At 41.7% G+C, this 16,373-nt stretch overlaps 1 protein-coding gene across 4 annotated transcripts in view; it reads left to right on the top strand.

Moving 5' to 3' along the window:
- LOC102690024 (chloride channel protein 2) overlaps positions 1–16,373 on the top strand; it is a 273,605-nt gene that overhangs the window by 237,075 nt on the left and 20,157 nt on the right. For 3 of the 4 annotated variants that reach the window (XM_069197305.1, XM_015361712.2, XM_015361707.2), the window contains 4 exons: positions 341–446; positions 899–969; positions 2,305–2,367; positions 16,230–16,268. In XM_069197305.1, the coding sequence (XP_069053406.1) occupies positions 341–446; positions 899–969; positions 2,305–2,367; positions 16,230–16,268 (279 nt within the window). The remainder of the gene's footprint in view (positions 1–340; positions 447–898; positions 970–2,304; positions 2,368–16,229; positions 16,269–16,373) is intronic. The other variant, XM_069197306.1, reaches the window with a different exon arrangement.

Raw genomic sequence — 16,373 nt, 5'->3', positions numbered from 1 at the left:
AAAAGAAAAAAAATGATATGTTTGCAATACAAGGATACTAATGGAAATATAGATACGAATGATGCCAAAAAATGCAACTAGAGACTCACCGACCAAAGGGCCTCAGTTTCAGATGAAGGACGGAGCACAAAGAAGTTCATTAACTTGCTCAGTGTGACACACGGTGACTCAGAGGTAGAGCAGGAGCTTTTATGATCTCTTTCAACAGCCCGCAAGTCCACCTACCCCCTATTAATGCAGTAATATCAAAAATACTTTCCTCCAAAGAGAGCTCCTCACTCTGTGCAGTACTGATCAGATAATGTTCCTGGTCCCTGACGTCTGGTGTGTTTTACTGCAGATTTCCACAGAGGAGTCTTCATTCAGCCCCACGCGTACCAACTCCCAGAAGCCCCTTAAACCAGCACTGAAGAGGGTATCCTGCACAAGCATGGACAACAATTCAGGTTTCTTGAGTTGTTGTTGTTTTTGTTTTGTTTTAGGAAAATAACAAATTTACCACCTTGCTAGGTTTACATCTGTTGTGTTTTTCTCTCTAACAAATAACATGTCATAGCTTTTCATACGTGATAATTTAGATCCTAAAGAAGATTGAGTGTTGATTATGTGATGTTAGGGGTGTGCTTTCCACACTTCCCAGAAGGTGAAGTGAGGTGGAAGGTGCAGTACAAATGTTGCGCTGGGTGTCCTGATTGTTTTGTTATGACTATTGCCAGTAACGGTGTGCTAGAGTCTGTAGCTCCCCGAGTATACACCATGGAGCAGTTTGCTCCAAAGGAAGTCAGATGCCAGCTATTATTTGAGAAGAAAAGTGGGTCTCTGCAGCCGTTTTAAAATGTGAAGATCTTTCTGTTTTTGCTTTTGCATGATTTTTTTCTGTTTTCTCCATCTCCTGTAGCTCCCCAGGACAATTCAGGCATTGCCTTAAAAAACCTCTTCTGTGCCAACCCTGAGCCTGAGCCTGCAGAGGTACGTGTGCTCTTCACTTTTGACTGATTCACTAAATGCAATATTCCTTTTTACAGCTTATGCTTGTCAAGGCATCCCAATTCTTCAATTTCACTGCTTAACAAAGCTGTTATACACATGTTGTACAAGGATGAAAAGAGATCTGTAAAAGTCCTCCACAGCCACACCAGTTCCCCAATGTCCATGAAACAAAACCGGTGTCCAATGCACAGATGTCATAGCCTCTTCTTAATAGCTAGCACATGAATAGCTGCTATCTCAGTTACCACTTCAGTACTGCATTAGAGAGTCTGAGTTTGAACCAATGATCTTACTGAACCTTTTTCCTTAACCATTGGTAACCATTGTCCCACTTCTTCTTACTAATTTAGGACGCTTTTATTGAAAAAGCGATTTGTGTTTGAATCCATTCATACAGCAGAGAGTTTTACAGAATCAATTTGTGTGAAGTACCTTGCTCAAGAGTACAGCAGCTAACTGTCCAGTCACAAGTCCAGAAACCTAACCACTGCCCCACACTGTTGCCCCCATTCCCTATTCATACTCTCCTATACCACACCATCTTATCCTGTCAGGCAAGGAAGATATTGCTTATTGTTCCCTTTAAAACCCATGGACTATACAGTACATCATCTTCTCCAGTGTGGTGGCAGTGTGGCATTCCTGAGAGCCGAGACATCTGCCTCCCATTGGCACTGCATGGCTTTCTTATCCAGATTAGCCCTGGAGGACAGAACAAGAAAACCATTGCTTTGTAACAGCTCCTTTGGGCTTCACATCAAACATAAAGCAAAGGGAGCACAAGTCAGCCTCAGGCTTTCCTAAAAAGAGCACACACTAATGCAAAGAACAAAGAAGTTGAGATACAGCTCCTTATTTTCCCCTTGAAATGACTGTGCATGATCCAGTCAGCTCTGCGGTACTGCACACTAAGTAACATAATGGAACAGATACCAACTGTAGAACAATAAATCAGTATTGATAGGTGATTTACATCTGGGATCTTACTGCTCCCATTTTACGATGCAGGCTGTACTTCATTTACATTGATATATAAAGTCTTGTCTGTTTTATTGGTGCAAATCCCGGAAAGGATCCTGCCGCAATGCAGCGGGCTTGGAATAATATCTTTACCTGTACATTCTGCCCCAGTTCTCCCCCTCTCTCTCTCCCTCCTCTCTTTCCAGTCCTTCTCTGGCGTGTTTAGTGGTGCCAGTGGTGATAACTGGTTTGCTCCTACCCGCCTCTCTAATTTTCATTTGAACAGTTTGTGGGCAGGTCCCTCAGGTTCTAACATTGTGTCTCCTGCCCTTGTTTTTTTTTTTTCAATTGAAGAACAATGATGTGTCAGGGGCTCCTGACAACAGAAAGCCCAAACGAGTGAGGATATCCATTGTGGTAAGTGGCTTTTCGATTGGCCAACCAACCAACCCAGCAGAAAACTCATACGTGAATTCAGAGTATTCCCTGTGACTGATCATGCAATCATTTTTCCAACAGATATGTCTCATAGGGAGGGTTCATCATTTTGAGCTGTGCTGTGCTGAATCCTTATTCAATCCCAAGAACCCTGTCTTCCATGAGCATGGGGTTAACCCTGGTCTGTGTGGGTTTACAGGCAACAGCGCATCCGTGAAACCCATAACAGCTGATTTAGTAATTGTGAATTTGTGTTTTTTTAGTCCGTTATTATTTAGACTGTTTCCAACTCAGATGACTAGGGTTGTAGAAACAGCAAAAAGTCATTACTTGTGTAGAATTTCCTTTGTTTACACAATTCAATTCCTTTGTGCATTAAATAATTGGCCACATCATGAAGTGGCATTTTGACGGTATAGAGCTTTGAAAATGAGCTTAGCTCTCCAAGCCTCCTGGAAGTCTGTCTAAGGTTGCAAGGTTGTTTTCTTTATACAGACAAAGAAATGTCACATTATAATGATTTTTTAGCTGACCTTAATAAGCCACACTATTCACTTTATTGAGACAGTGGCTGCAGATCTATAGTGCACAGGGAATGTCTGTGGGGAAATAAAGGATGATTCAACACAGCATAACCTCAAAAACCACCCTGTCATGTGATTCTCCAATCAACAAATGATTCCAGTGTGCTGGAGTTAGGAGTCTGGCTGTAGCCGTGAAATCCCCACAACAGCACAGGCAGCCAGAGGGAGGGGGCCAGTACTGACATTTGATGACAGAGACATTTTTAAGGCAGAAAGATATTCTTAAGTATTTCCTGAATGCACAATGCAAAAGAAAGACTTCAGCAGAACCTAGAGTGCTCTGCAAATAATTTTCTCTGGTGACACGATAAAAAACAGACAATGACGGATACTCTGTCTAAAGTTATGTGGTTTTCATTTATATTCCATTTTCTTTTTCCTCCACTGTTTGGGAGGAATGTAATAACCATAACCACATGCTGTAGTTTTCCTGTCATGGTGCTCCTCAGTGTGAGCTATTTTACAACCCAGGAGTCCCATGAGCCCAGTGCTCTTTGGTCTCATAAGAAGGCTCCTCTCCAGGGAATGAGTTAGACTGACTCCAGTCTCCTCTGGCTGTCTTCCAACTGCTTGTGATGGAGTGTTATTCAGGTTTTGTCCAGATGTGAATGTGTGTGTGTAGTGTTTGTAGCTGTATGCCTTTGAGTGTGTGCTAGGTATGTGTATGCAGTGTTGTAGGCATGTTCAGGCTCTGTCTAGGATTGTAGGATTGTGCAGTGCTGCAGAGGTGTGTATGCTCAATTTGTGTAGTGTGGCGTATGTGTATGTGATCAGGTTGTGAACAGTGTACTAGGTGCATGTGCACGTGTGAATGTGCTGTGTGTTCCATGTATATGTGCCATAGGTGTGTGTGGCTGTAGGTGTACTGTATGTATAACTTGCATGCAGTGGTTTTTGTGTGTATGTGGCAGTTGTGTGCAGTGCTGCAGGTGTGTGTATAGGTTGTAGTGGTGGCAGTGCTGTAGGCGTATATGCAGGTTGTGTACGTGTCCGTAGCCAGTACAGCCTCTGCCCCCTCCGCCCACACTCACTGGTGCCATCGCCCATCGTCTCCAGGAACCATCTTCATCAGGCCTTGCAAGGCTGGAGCTCTCCTTCCTCAGACTCGCATGTGTCCTGCCGCTCTCCGGCAGCATCACCACAGCACAGCAATCACCTTTTACCTGGGATTCACCTAGCGCACCTGTACACCTCTCCTAGTACCTTGAAGAACAATATTTAGAAGAATAATTAAATGCTACACACTCGAGTTTCATTTCAAAAGCTCACATAGACACATGAATATCACATTTGCTTCAAAGGCAAACTTGAAACCTCCTTAACCCTTTGTCTGAACAGCTTCCGAGCATTTATTCTGAGAAGTAGAAAGGGTTTCCAGAGCTCTTGAGAGCTTCATCCAGTTAAGCGCAGATTAAGTCCCATAGCCTGGATATCATGAATTCAGACTTGGGTCATGACACCAGCCTCCTGTGACTGGCGTTCTTCAAGAAGTAGCACACAATTGGCAGGAAGCCACAATGCAGTAGCGTTGGCATTAGTTGGAAAAAAGCCACCTTGGCTTTTTAGAAAAGCCTATAACTTCCTGGAGTGCCTGCAGGCTTGCACTGATGTCAGTGAGGGCATGTGTCTCCTCCTGTTTGTGTTAACCCTTGTGCCAAGCACAGTGGAGCTTGCTGCTTATCAAATTGCGTACCAATCCTTTTTCACGCTTGTAGCAGGGGAGTTGATGGTGAGAGCCAAGACAAAAGGAGACAATTGGCAATTCCTAATTGGGATCAGTATATAAAAGAGGTTTTAACAGCTTTGGTTCTATCTGGGGCAAGACAACCTCCATACAAGTCTCTGAGTGACAGCTGAAGGCTTGAAGGTGAAGGTGATTTAGGTACGGTGTCGGCTTTCATTTCCTACATCTTGCTCACTTTCGATGTTTACCTCTGATGGCTACCCTATGGCTGATTTCATTTTGTTTTTATTAATGTTGTTTGTGGAATTTACTTGTGCACGGTTTATAAATCATCAGCCTTGCTCAAGGGAAACGTTATGACACAAAAACAGCAACCAACAGAAAAACGAATGGAATAAATCAAATCGCACATCTCGGCGCAATGGGGAAAAAATAAATCAAGGAAAATAAAGAAGGAGGTGTGTGCTCTTTTGGGGAGTTGGTGATTTGATCGTTTGTAATTCTAAGGCTAGCAAAGGCATGTGTTGCTTTGTGACTCACAGAAATGGCCCAAGCAGGTAGGGTGCGTAGCCAGGCAGGAGACGGAGAAGGTGCTTTTCAGAGGTGTCTCTGTTTTGAAAAGCCAAAAGAGGTGAAGCATAGCTTTCCTGCAAAGCACAGAGCAAGTGGTGTCCAGCCTCCATCTCCACACCATATTGTCTGCCTCTCCACTTCTCTTCAACTGTCTCAGATGTGCTTTCGTCATCTGTGAAATGTCACAGGTCGTATCCCTTCATGTCTTGGATTTTTGAAGTCCACCCATGGTGTAAGTTAATAACAGGAAGAATTTGTGTTGATAAGTACTGTATGTCAAAGGTGAGGAGGCGTCGTGTTGATTGTTGTGAGTTTCAACACAGGAGGTCTATAATAACTGAGAGGAAACTGATTTTGAACAGACAACCAGGCTGAATTACTTTTTCTAACAAGTGATAGAGCACTGATCACTGGAGTTGCAATGTGACTCACAATATACTGTACCTACAATACATCCATATCCAGTATCAATAATGAATACTAAAGGAACTTTAGTGCCTCAGGTGATTGTGTGACCGAGGCTGGGCCTTTCAGAAGTGAAGCGGAGTCATTGCTTTGCCGCATCTGTCTGTGTCTGACTGATCAACCCTAGAAACAGCTGAGCCTGGCAGAGAGGGTGATACACATGACTCACGTCAAGACTGTTCTGAAGAAACTCCCCATTTTCATTCTGTTCAGTTTTTTTTATTTATTATTTTTATTTTAGTGAACAAAACAAAACCATTTTACATATAAACCACCAATTTTCATCCTTACTTTTACATTTTTTTACACCCTTACCTTTACTCACTTTTACCTTCGACTATACATCACAAGCAAAAATTGTCTATTCCTCTATTCAGTTTTTTTAACTGCTCTCTTTTTTAACTGGTCTTTCAGCGTGCATACAAAGTTAAAAGATAAATCTCATTTCTGCCGAATTAAAGATGTGTGGTAATTCTCTCTTTATTTTAAGTAGACGGGCTATTGATTGACAATTAAATGAGCTTTCCTGTTTTTCCTGTGGGGTGATTGACCTGAAGCACAATGAGTTGGGTGTTTAATGGAGCACTCTCACTCCCAGCAAGCCAGCAGTGCACCACACTGAATCTCAAAGCAGCTGAAACAGGACAGGAGGGAGACTGCAGGTCACAGTGCTGTATTACAGTAGGCCACAGAAAAACCCAAGAAAGGTGTTGTATTTCAAAGTCAGGCTTTAACTTAGAGCTGGACAGGGAATGTGCTGAATGGGTTTCTTTTAGAAAGTGAAGTCATTGCCCGAAGTTTACATTATGCATCATATCGTTGGTTTGCAGGGAATAACATCACCCAATAAGAAAATGCATTTCAGAATGTTTATTGAAGAGTTGGTCATAAGACATTTTGGCTTGACCTGGCCATACTTGACCCTCATAAAAAGAGGGAGTTTAACGAAGCGGTACAGTAGTTGAGCAGGTGGAAATGGGGTGGAGGGGAGATAAGTTTGAGGAAGAGAGGCTCACTCTGGTAATTATAGCTTTTCAGTAATTTAGAGGGTTGGAGCAGCAGAAAGGAAGGAGACCTTGGATGCTGTTATCCCTCCTCTTATTTTGATATATTGTTTTTTTTTAAATCAGACTATATGTCATCTCCACATTCTGTATTATCTTTGCCATTTTGGTTCAAAGAATCAGGTATCATTATTGCCACATTTGTTTTATAGTGATCACATATAGTGTACCTTCTTTTTTCTGATTAAGTTCTCCCTCATCAAGATATTACTTAGTTATTCTGGAACAACTTGGTACAGCAAATTCTGATCATCGGGGCAGAGTGGATAGAGATTAGTGGTGAATGTAAAGTCTATTAACGTTCTCAGCTTTGCTGAGGAACAGTAGGGAGGAGGCTGGTCAGTATGTAAAGCATTTCCCCTGTTGCAGACTGCTGTACCTTTCCGCAGTAGTGAGTAGCGGACTCCAGAGATTTAGCATGTGAGCATTGTTCCTGAGTTGGGGGAAGATTTCTTTCTGATTAACCAGAAAGTGCAGCCAAGAAGATCTCTGGTTCAGCTTGTTATGTTATTACAATAAAGTGCTGAGATTAATTAAAATAATCTTTGCAGAAGATTGATGGGTATTGCAATGGAGTCTGTATATACAGTATTGCACAACATTCTGCTTCTCTGAATGTTAATATGGGTAACTGCATGAAGAGCTCTGGCGATCTGCAAATTCAATATGGCAAATTCAATCCTTCAGATCAGCCTTAATGCAGGGAGCTCTGCACTGCTAAGATCTAGCAACTGTAACACGCAGCTTGACACCCTGAAAACATGAAGCAACAGATTGGGCAGAGAGACCTTTGGAGACAGGATTTTCTGAACAGAGCTCGGAGTACAAGTTTTTGGGAACCTTTCTGTTCTCTCAGTACAGTCTCACAAAGCTGGTGCACTTAATGCGCACAGAAGCGATTTCTCTTCTCTTTCTACTGTTTTAATCTGTAAAATATCCCTGTAAATGTCAGATCTGCTTTTTACTCTAAAGACAACTATCAGACATTATTTATTTCTCCTCTCCAGATAAATCCAGATAAGATTATAAATTCCATTTAACAGAAAAGACTGTTTTGTGATTAAGTTTAATTGGGTAATTGGGTAATAAGTTGTGAATCAACTTGACAGTCCCTAAAGTAAATCTTTAAAGCGACCAAAGCCACTGCCTTAGTCAGATTGAAAACCACAGCTGGAAGAATAAGATAAAATCACTTTATTGGCCATATACAATTTCTTGTATTAGGAATTTGTCTTTTTACGGATAACCCAACTTGCTCTCCATGTGACACACAGACAGGGAGAGAAGCTTTGGGTCAGAGCGCAGGGTCAGCCTCTTATATGGCACCCCTGGAGCAGTTGGGGTTAAGGGCCTTGCTCAGGGGTCCAACAGAGCAGGATTCCTCTGCCGGCTGTAGAATTTGAACCAGCACCCTTCCAGCCACAGGCGCAGATCCTTAGCCACAGAGCCACCACACCGCCCCTCTCTCACTGAATTATTCATCAGTGAGAGTTTGGTTTAGGAAGAGCAGGTTACGTGTACATTCTCTCCTTCCTGCATCTTGCTTCGTTTGTGTCTTTTTAAGAGAGTTAAACCCCTTGCTTGACCCCTTGCTTAATGAACTGCGTGAAGCTGCAGGAGTGCTGTTCCCTGTGGTGATCTGTGTGCATGCACCTGGTAAATATTTCATGTTTATCAGTAACTGCCAATGCTAGATTGATCATTTTTTTATGGTGACGAATTTATTTTGATTACACTCATAAACTAGTGATTTAAAATTCTCTAGGGCTCAGTAGTGCTTATTGTAATAGTCTCCATAGTAATCTTGCATACTGTCACAATGTTGCCCTCCCCTTTACCAAAAAAAAATTCTTGTTTGTCTTATTTATAAAAACCGTGCCTCTAGGACGTTCTAACTTTCGCTCTCCGTCTCTTGCAGTGCATGAGTGATTTCAACTAGGTGAAAAATTTATGACTGGTAAATTACATCCGTTTTCTCTCGGTGAGAAATATCCGACTGCTGTGCCTTTCTTTTTTCTTTTGGTTCACAGGGCTGCATTGACTGCATGTTTAATTTATGATCCGTCCTTATTGGAGCTGTGGTTTTTCCATTGCCACGTCTGGCGTCATACTGCAATCTGGTCACCAGTTTCCCTGCGAGACACCAGAGGGCATGGCTGGGGTGTGGGACAGTCCTTGCTCCTATTCCTCAGAAAGGTTTTGAAGCACATCAGCTGGAGAATCTGTCTGTACCCCACTCGTCTGGCATTTGTGTAGTTGTGTGGTGAGGTTTGACCACACTGCCCAAAGTTCATAATGCCAGGATTAGTCACAGAGAACCAGAAAAGGTGGCCCCTTTTTTGATACGCCATTTACCGAGAAGGATCTCTCTGTATTCTCCCTAAGACCTATAGTATATTGTACTCAAACATTCAGGAAAATAGGGGTTAAACTTATGTAATATATCCTGAAAGCTTTTTATATGCAACAAAAATTATTGGTTCTACAAAGTTGTTGTTTTTTAAATTCTGATCATTTTTATATTGGTACAGAAGTAAAAAATAATCACGATGCGCTTCCCAATGTCAGATATCAAAGGTCAGCGCTGTTCCATTATCTGGGGAACAGTTGCAGAAAATCCATAGCTCAGCGGCAGTGCACTGATGCTGCAGTTTTCAGCTGTGTGGAGCAGAGAGTGCTACAGACAGGGAGCATCACAGGGTTTCTAGACTGAGGTTTCAGTGGGAGGCAGCATAAGTCAAACAGATGGTGACTGATTGCAGTCCTAATCTCATCATCATTATTCGCCACCTATCCCATGTTGATGGAGTAGACTCCCATTGCACAGCGGATAGATCAATTCCAGGATTTGTGAGCTGCAAATACTCGTCTTCATCTTGCTCTGATGAAGAAATGCAGTTGATTAAAATATTATTAAATGTCACACCTTTACCTAGGCTATTTTTAATCCACATAAGGTAGAATTATTGAAATCTATAGTATTTGGCTTACTATACATAAAAGAGCCTGCTGCTATTGTATGTAACAGCATTTGCTGGTAGAATATGAGGTGGATCAAATTGTTGTACACTTGGTGAGTAACAATTGAAAGTCTAATAGTTAAGTCTAATAGTTCTTGTTTAGTAATATTTTCTTTTCCTGTGCTTAATTCTGGATTTATTGAAAAAGTGGTAGTTAGGATCGTATTCATTTAAGGTACAGGAAGGCAGTGCGTTCATCTGCAGCAGTTTTCCTCCAGTTCCACCCGAGAGTCTGACATGTGAGAAATGAGCCAACTGCGTGCCACAGCAGTGCTGTTAATGCAGAGGCTCCCAGGCCTGCTGGTATTGATCGAGGGTTGGCCAGCGCTCCTGAATGCTGAACTACGGAGGCTACAGCCGCTGCTGTATGGGATCTTGTAATGATTAGACGAGTTCAGGAATGTGCCGACCCTCAGATGTGCCAAGTCCAAACTAGAAACATTCAAAACTCAGGCAGACCACATACTCCCTGTTCAGGGTTTTTGCAGACCATAGAGTAGGGTAGTAGGGCAGTACAGTAGTTTGCACGTACTGAAGCTGTTTTTCCTTATGAAAGTCCGGCAAGCTTATCTTAGGATTTCACATTATAGCCAGTGTTGCTGTTGATAAGAGTCTTGCCATGCCATAACTGTGCGTTATTCTACAAGGTCACAATTATTCTGTGATTAGACTTTTTCTTGGAACCATGTTTGAAGTATATCCCAGTATTTGTATGGTCTATTGTAAAAGCATATGAGGAAAGCATAGCAGATAAATGAAGGGTAAAATACACAGATAAAGTTGCACAGGGGTTAAAACTGGAAACACATGGCAAAAGCTTGAGATGAACAACATTAGAAACTGACCTTTTAACACTGTCTTAATATCTTACTTACCAAATTGCTTTTACTGTATTGTGAAAACATTGTGAAGAAATCTAGGAGTTTTTAGGTTATTGTACTTTAACTAAATCAATGTGGCACTTAAAATGAATGCACTGATCAATATTTTTCCTGTACTTATGCCAGGGAAACCTTAGCCCATCTATGCCCACTGTGGAGGCATGGGATCACCCCTTTTCTTGTGAAAAATAGTGTGCATTCACATTTTGGTTTTGTGTGATGAACTTTTTTTCCCTCCAGACAGTCTGTTTTACAGCCACAGAATTACATAATCCAATCACAGATCCAGTGTAAACTACTCCTCGTGCCTCAGACACTTTGGGCTGAGAGCCATGCAGACTGCGCTGTGCCTCAGATGTCAGTACATTGACTCTTGGACCCTGCTTCCTTGGGAGATTCATGGCTCCTTTTACAGTGTATGGGATACTGAGGCATTCCACGAGCTATGATACAAGATGGGAAAAACAAATGGATATGGGAAATTCTATTTCCTGAACAATTGCTGAATGAGTGTTATATAGCTGGACTTTTTCGTACACTTCGACTATTATTGTAACATAGGGCAGAGATAAGTAGCTTTAGGTCTTCCATGTCATTCCAGAATAGTGTTTCCATTCAACTAGACCTTGCATTAATTCAGGAACTTGTGGAAGAATACTGGAATTGTTTAGGATCAGTCGGGACAAAGTCTCAGTAGTGTGAAATGTACACTTTAGCTGTAGTTAGGCTGTGGTTTAGTCTGAAGCAAGACTCTCCAATTCAGGATGTTTTCTACAACAGGTCACCACCACATCACCAGTTTAATAATGAGCAAATGAAGATTTGAAATAATTTAGAACAAAAAACAGAATTCAATCTTTTAATTTGCTTTAACAGAACAGATGACTTACTTAACCGATCAATATCTTATACTGTTTTCTTAATCCTTAAAAAGCAAATAATTTAGGATAACCTGTAAAATGAACAGAATTCAAGCTGTAGTTCAAAGAGATCCCACTGGCTCAGGATTGTACAGGCACAGCTGTCAGTGGATGTTTCCCTTAGGAGAAACATGAGGAACAATAGACAGCATGTTCTCTTTGCCAGTGCCAGAGATAGTGTTTTACTGTAAGCAGCAACCTTGTGTTTGATTTACCTTGGGTAGGAAGAATGATCAGAGTTCTCTCACAACATGCAATTCTTGTTGTTCCACAATTGATTTCTGTCCTAAATAAGACATTAGAGCAGGAGTGGACAAAATACCCAGGTCCAACCTCTCTAACATTTCTGTCTAGCCAGCCATGATACTGGCAATTGAGGAAACTACTTCAATCTTACTCCATTAACTCGAAGAGTCAGATTGTCATCTGTTTTCCCAGTATTTCAAAAGGTTATTTAGACACCAGTGATGCAGCAGCACTCTGAGGACCTCATATCGATGTGTATTTACTTTCTCTGTGAGCACTGTACTGCAGGATAAAATGCAACGCAGTGTATTACTGGCCGAGAACAGACTGGCTGTACATTTTGAAGGTTAGGTTGGCACTGCAGCAGTGGAGACAAACTCAAAAATATAGTACCTTTATCAAAGTAGAGGAAAGTAGACCCTTGAATGCAGAATATTGGACATTTTAACATTTTTTTTATTTTTACTCAAGTTGCTGGGAAAGCAGCAGGGAAAACGGCACATTTGCATTCCAAAAAGTGTGACTGTTTCCAGACTACAGCTTAAATCTGCGTTTCAACTTCAATGATTGGAGGGATCAGTTTTTGAGAATGGGAGGAGAAAATGTTGGACCAAGGAGTTTGTGTTTGCTATTGACCTTACATGGTTCACAGGAGCTAAACTGAGTTTAAACCTGCAAGGAAGACTTTTGATATGAATCCCGCTCGTCAGGGCTTTATGGATAAAATTTCTCATTTTCTCCTGTTAGCCTGTAAACAACCACACTTCTCCATGCCTGCAATAGATTGCAACACCAGACCAGCACATTGAGTGGTGCCCATCCTTACAAGTGTTCACAAAATGTTTTGCAATATGAATTAACTCCCAGTTAGCCTGTGAATTAAGATACATTATAGATTAATGGGCAATATGTTTGAATGTTAGAAAGTGTCATTTTTGGAAAGAACACGATCAGGCCTATATATAATAGGTGGTTAATTTTTAGGAATATCTAAGAAATGTGTGAGAACGTGCCAAATGTCTTGACGTGGAAACTGTTGAACACCCTTGCACTAGGCAGATCCTTCCAAGATGTGTGGCTTCAGGATAAAGGAGTCTCTCCACACCTGATGTCGTGTCAGTTGTTAACCTCAGCAGCGATGGAACAGAAACAGAACTCTAAAAGCCAGCCCCCTTTTCACAAAAGAGTTAAAAACCATGCAGGCTGTCTCTCAGACCTGCTTGTGATGCTTGTTTCTTGCATCTAGATTGGATCCTACCATTCATCTTCCCTTCCTGGGACACACCTAGAGGCTCTGTCAGTTTACTTATTGGCAGCATCATATGCTGTGAGATATGTCATATTGATCCACCCACTCCACAGAGACATTGTGCCTGGCCTCTCTAAAGCCCCTCACTGTCATTGCACTAAATAGCCAACAGTTTAGTAATGCTTTTCGTGAGAGGCATCAGTCAGCACTGCTCCGAGCTCAGTGCTCTGCCAAGCTGAGGTTGTCTCTGACAACAGTGTTCAGTCATGTACAAAACTAGTGGCTTATCTTAGACTGCGTTCTGCTGTATATGCTCTGTCACTGCCCTCCATGGGGGCCACTAGGTTAGTGTGCCAGTGAAGCGTGCTTGTGATCTGAGAGCATAGGCAGAAGGGAAATCTGAAAGAGAGGAGAAACTATTTTTGCGCTTAATTGTTTAAAATTGTCTCTGTCCAGGTTTTTTTTGTGTGGAAGTCAGAACAGCTTAGAAGTCTGCTAATGTCCAGCACTTCCAAGCAAATATTGTGCTCCTTTCAGCACAGATCACATCACATTATGTAGGTTACTACAGCTCAATAGTTTTGTGGTTGAGCTGCAATAAATGCATAATTTAAACCTCAGCTGGTAAAGTTTTATTTTGCCTTCTGTTCAATCTTTAGGAATTCATACCACTCTGTTGAAAGTAATTTGTTAGCTGTATTACAGATTTACAAGGCTGTTATTTTAATTTGTAGCGATGCCTTTCAGTTTTTACAGTTCCTCTTAATGTATTTTACGGTGTATTACTGTTTTAAATTTTCAAGCTACATCTGCTGCCTTCTTAAGTGGAATGTTGTCTCCAGGTTTTCATTTCCCCTGTTTTTTTTATTATGAATGAACTAATTTTTCTCATAATGGAACCAATTTAATCCTTTCCCGAGTGAACAATGACTTGGAGCAGTGGTCTCCAGAGCCCCCAATCTTCCTTCCCTATTATTGTAGCAGTGTCTTTGTTTGGTGGCTGAGAGCTGTTAATAACTAACAGCAAGGAAATAACTAACAGAGCTACTGAGGTCTTGAATTGAGTAAATGGCCAAAAATCTTGTAGCAGCCCTGGATATTGATTCAGAGGTACACGATCAACAAACATGTCTGAAAGTCATTCAGGGTGTGTATTCTGAAAGCTGGATGTGACCAACATTGTACTGATGTGCGTCTGTACAAGTAACAGAGTTTTGGTGAAAGCATAAAGTTCTCCATTTCCCTCATCTTTTCTTTCAGTGGTTACATAATACTACTGCCTCTTTTCTGTACTGCAGTGCTACTGGGCTAAGATGGATGGACTGTCAGCTCTCCTGTAGATGTAGGGGAGGTCAGGGTTGCTGCCTGTGTTTCATTAGAGGCGAAGGGTTAGAGTACAGATCTCTCTCACTGGGTCTTGTTAGAGTTCTTTCTTTTTTCATTAACAAGCCTCATTAATTTACACTGGGGCTGGCAGCCTAATTTTGCAATATGGGTTACTTTCAAATGGTAACAGGAGGTCACTAGCCTTTGAAACCCGTGGGGAGAATGCTATGCATCCCTTTTAACTGATTTTGACTTTTGCTCTACGGAAAAAGAGAGCCGGAAGGGTGTGAAAGCCATGGTCTGGTGGCCAGTAAGTGGGACCTTGTAGTTAATTCACTTGCCTCTCATCATGGCAGAAGGGTTCTGTGCTCAATTCAGAGCAAGTTTCTGAATGGCCTGGTGTTTCTTTGTTTTAAGGAAGCTACTAAAGCACGAACAAATCTAAAGGTCCTGTTCTCTGTAGAGAAAGAAACTGCAGCCATTGTAAGCAGCATGGTGTTTATTCCTAAATCTGAAACAGATCAAGCACATAGACCTTTCAGAATATTGTGTTCAGTTCTGTTCACTACTTTACAAAATGACATTGGTGCTCTGAAGAGGGTTCAGAGACTAGATTAATTAATGGTCTGACACGTACTGTATGTCATACAAAATCAGGTTAAAAGATTTTAAGTCTCTTCAGTTGTGAGCAGAGAAGATTAAGAGGAGACTTGACAGAGGTGTTCAAAATCCTGAAGCACATTGAGAAAGTTAATGCTAGGGAATCTGGGAATTGGTGGGGAAACAATAGGGCACAGTAAATGTTCTGCATCTCTGAGAACACAAGGGGTGATGGGAGCCTGAAGCAAACTGTCCAGCTGTGTTGTTAGAGTTGATTTCCCTCAGGTCATTCCAGATACAGCTGGATGAGAGAACAAGCAAATGCAATGGGTCGAATGGCTTCAGTTCACACCCTGGACGGGACTCCAGCCCATATCAGGGCACACACACTTACACCAGGGCAGGTTTTTCCTGAAGCCAATTAACCAGTATATCTTTGGACTGTGGGAGGAAACTGGATCACCCAGAAAAGACATGAACACGGTGGGGACATACAATCTCCTCATAGCTAGCACCTTAGGATTTGAACCCAGGGCCCCAGTGCTGTTAGGCAGCAATGCTAACCACTGCATTTCTGTGGCACCCCAATTCCCAAGATACATGAATTAATATATGTAATTGGCAGATATTTAGTACTGTTATTTAGCAACCAATTAGGGAAAACCAGCAGTGCTTTGATTGGATATGGTCCAGGAGATCGCAGTGCTACATTTAATGTGAATGAGATTAGTTCATGACGGCTTGTAGTGAATATAATTAAACAACTTGGGTAAGGTAATACTGAGGGTATATTCAAAATCATTCTGTGAGCTATTCATTGACAGGCCAGTTGCTTGCAAGTGTTTCAAGATTTTCTGTACATGAATGCATGAAAGAAACTGCATCACATTGATTTGATTTTTTGTTTCTTTCCTAATAAAACAGTTACTCCTTTTTGATTTTCATTTAGTGCCGATTAATGTATAATTTGATATGTTGTTGAATGATCCTCATTGTTTTTTCTTCTTGACACCTGTGAAGCTCTGAACATGTCTGCCTCTCTCCGTGTTGCTATGGGAGCCATTTCATTTCCCTGCCATTCTCACTCCTGTCTACTGCTTATACTGTTGTTCATAGCTTTGTTCCGAAACACAGGTCCAATGTGAGTCGGAAAGAGGGGTCGGCACTCTTTGTGAGGCGGGCTGGTTGCTGGAGGCCATTCTCAATCTCTCTGCTCTCTCTCTTTCTAGGACGAAGCCGATGTAGAAGACGACATGACTGTGAGAGAGGTAAGAACACATTTGCAGCCTGTCTTCTCTGTGCCTCACTACTGAGGTCTAAAACTGAATTTTGAATAAGAAACATACAGACTGTATACTTACTCACTGAAGTGC

The sequence above is a fragment of the Lepisosteus oculatus genome, chromosome 13 (assembly GCF_040954835.1).
Source record: "Lepisosteus oculatus isolate fLepOcu1 chromosome 13, fLepOcu1.hap2, whole genome shotgun sequence".
Lineage (NCBI taxonomy): Eukaryota > Metazoa > Chordata > Actinopteri > Semionotiformes > Lepisosteidae > Lepisosteus > Lepisosteus oculatus.
Note: the sequence above shows the minus strand (reverse complement) of the source record. Positions and strands in the feature narration are given on the sequence as shown.